The sequence below is a fragment of the Cajanus cajan genome, chromosome 4 (genome assembly GCF_000230855.2).
Source record: "Cajanus cajan strain Asha chromosome 4, NIPB_CcT2T_4, whole genome shotgun sequence".
NCBI lineage: Eukaryota > Viridiplantae > Streptophyta > Magnoliopsida > Fabales > Fabaceae > Cajanus > Cajanus cajan.
Genome location: NC_138520.1, coordinates 57,504,225 through 57,506,575, shown reverse-complemented (window position 1 = coordinate 57,506,575; position 2,351 = coordinate 57,504,225). Strand labels below are relative to the sequence as shown.

Below are 2,351 nucleotides of genomic sequence, written 5' to 3'. Positions count from 1 at the left end.
TTACCACAATAGCTTTACTTAATTAACAACTAAGTTTGAAATATTTATCCTCTAAAAATTTAAGCTATCTCTTTTTGTCTCATATTTTAACTTCTTCAGTCAACAAATAATTAAGGCCCTATCGATCAATAAATACCTCAAGCTTAGAATTATATAGGCAATGTCTCTAAATATTACACCTGTAAACTTAAGTCATAAGGTAATCTCCATGATGAGTTTTTAATTGTCTAGAATCTCAAGCCACTATCTTTCGTTCCTGCAAAAACACTCTACTCAAACCTATTTTAGAAGCATCACAATGGACCACAAAAATCTTACTAAGATCAGGAAATACTAACTTAGAAAATTTAACCTTCTTAAATGTATTATAAATTTTTTTATATATGTGTTGGGGTAGTAAGGGTGTCACATTTAGTGGTATCAGAGCAGGCCGATCCAATCGGCCGTGAGTAATGAGTCTACTATGCTTGTTTGGTAGATTAATAATGTGATGAGTTGATTGATGTGCTAATGAGATGATTAATTATGTTCTTATTTATTTATTTGTGTGCATTGTATTCTCAAGATTTGTCTGATAGACATGATATAACTTGATGATGCTATTTTTGATTGATCTTTTCATAATTTCTTATTTGTTTGATACTTTTTTTACGTAAAAAGACCTTAAATTTGGATGATTTAAGAGTTTACGGTTAATGGAATTTAGGAATCTATAGTAGTAAGCAATTGAATCAAAGGTGGTTGTATTTGAGAATTGGAGTTTTGATATTTTGATGAGAGATTGGAATGTTCCTTGAGTATTGGTGCTTGCATGTTAACTTTATGGTTTAGGTAGTATGTAAATTTTATTCTCTAAGTCCTTTGTGAGCCGTTTTGAAAAGCTTGAATATGAGTTTAAAGTGGAAAAAAAGTGAGTTTGGAATGGTTAAGGTATTTTGTGAAATGTTAGTACACTAATGCTAGTATGATAATTCCTTATGTCTGTTGTTTATTTGATTGTGTACTATTTTCTTAGATTATGGCTGGTACGAATGATCGTGCAATTGCTGATGCTCTTCAAGCATTAGCACAAGCTGTAAGTAACAACCATAGGACTGAAATCGCTCCTAATTGGTTAGAGCGATTTCAACGAAATAATCCACCTACTTTCCAAGGAGGATATGACCCAGATGTTGCGATGAATTGGCTAATGGAAATCGAAAAGATTTTCAATGCCATGGAGTGTCCTTTCACTCAGAAAGTGAGGTTGGCTACCTTCATGTTGACTGCTGATGCCCATTTTTTGTGGGAAGGAACACTTCAAAGGATGATTGATGGAGAAATGCAATTGAATTGGGACAACTTCAAGAGGGTTTTTCTTGAGAAGTATTTCCCGGATGATGTAAGAAGCCAGAAGGAAGTTGAATTTCTTGAACTAAAGCAAGGGAATGACACAGTGGCAGAGTATGCTGCAAAATTTGATGCCTTGGTTCGCTACTGTACTCATTACCATGGTGAGGATGGCGAAAGGGCTAAGTGTATTAAGTTTGTGAATGGCCTTCGCCCTGAGATAAAAACAGCAATCAATTATCAAGAAATTTATCACTACCCGACTCTTGTCAACAAGAGTAGAATTTACGACCGTGACAATCGTGCACGTGCTGACTATTACAAGGGAGCTGGAGGTCCTATGCGTACCACAAATCCTAGTGCTTTAGGTAAAAGTAAACCTTACACCAAGTCTACTGGGAATTCAAGTTCTAAGGTGAATAATCAAGATTCGATGCAACGAAAGAGTCAATCTCCAATGGTTGGACAAACATTAAAAGGGGGGAGTGAGGGTTCTGTTCCACGCGATAATTGCTTCAACTGTGGGAAGACAGGTCATAAGGCATATGAGTGTTGGGTACCAAGAGTGATAACATGTTACAACTGTTACGAGAAGGGACACAAAGCTCGGGAGTGCCCCAAGAATAAGAAAGAAACAACAGAGGTTGAAGGGAGGGCTAGCAAGCCTAGAGCCACAGGGAGAGTATTTGCCTTGAGTGGTGTTGAAGCTACTTAATCCAAAGATTTCATCCAGGTAGAGACACCCACTAATGGTTCAGTGATCACTTCTGATGTCTGTCCAAAGTGTCCCTTGACTATTGATGGTAGAGAATTCATGGTTGACTTAATTTGTTTGCCTATAAGTTAGCTAGTGAAATTAGGAGCTTCCTTGGATTGGCTGAATACTATAGAAAATTCATAGAGGGATTCTCCAAGTTAGCATTACCTTGACAAGTTTGACTACGAAAGGAGTTGTGTTTGTATAGGATAGTAAATGCAAGGATAGTTTACCGGGCCCTTGAGGAAAAGTTGACTAGTACACC

The 2,351-nt window shown here is 36.8% G+C and overlaps 1 protein-coding gene across 1 annotated transcript; it reads left to right on the top strand.

The window, feature by feature from the left end:
* Positions 1–921: 921 nt before the first annotated feature.
* LOC145957389 (uncharacterized) lies at positions 922–2,044 on the top strand. Its single transcript, XM_083073638.1, has 3 exons — positions 922–930; positions 1,016–1,240; positions 1,367–2,044. The coding sequence occupies exons 1-3, from the start codon at positions 922–924 to the stop codon at positions 2,042–2,044; spliced, it is 912 nt and encodes a 303-aa protein (XP_082929764.1).
* Positions 2,045–2,351: the final 307 nt, after the last annotated feature.

Excerpts from the sequence above, each read along its gene's own strand:
- LOC145957389 (XM_083073638.1), top strand. Across the intron at positions 1,241-1,366 it reads AGTGTCCTTTCACTCAGAAA|TATTTCCCGGATGATGTAAG; the intron begins GTGAGGTTGGCT and ends TTTCTTGAGAAG.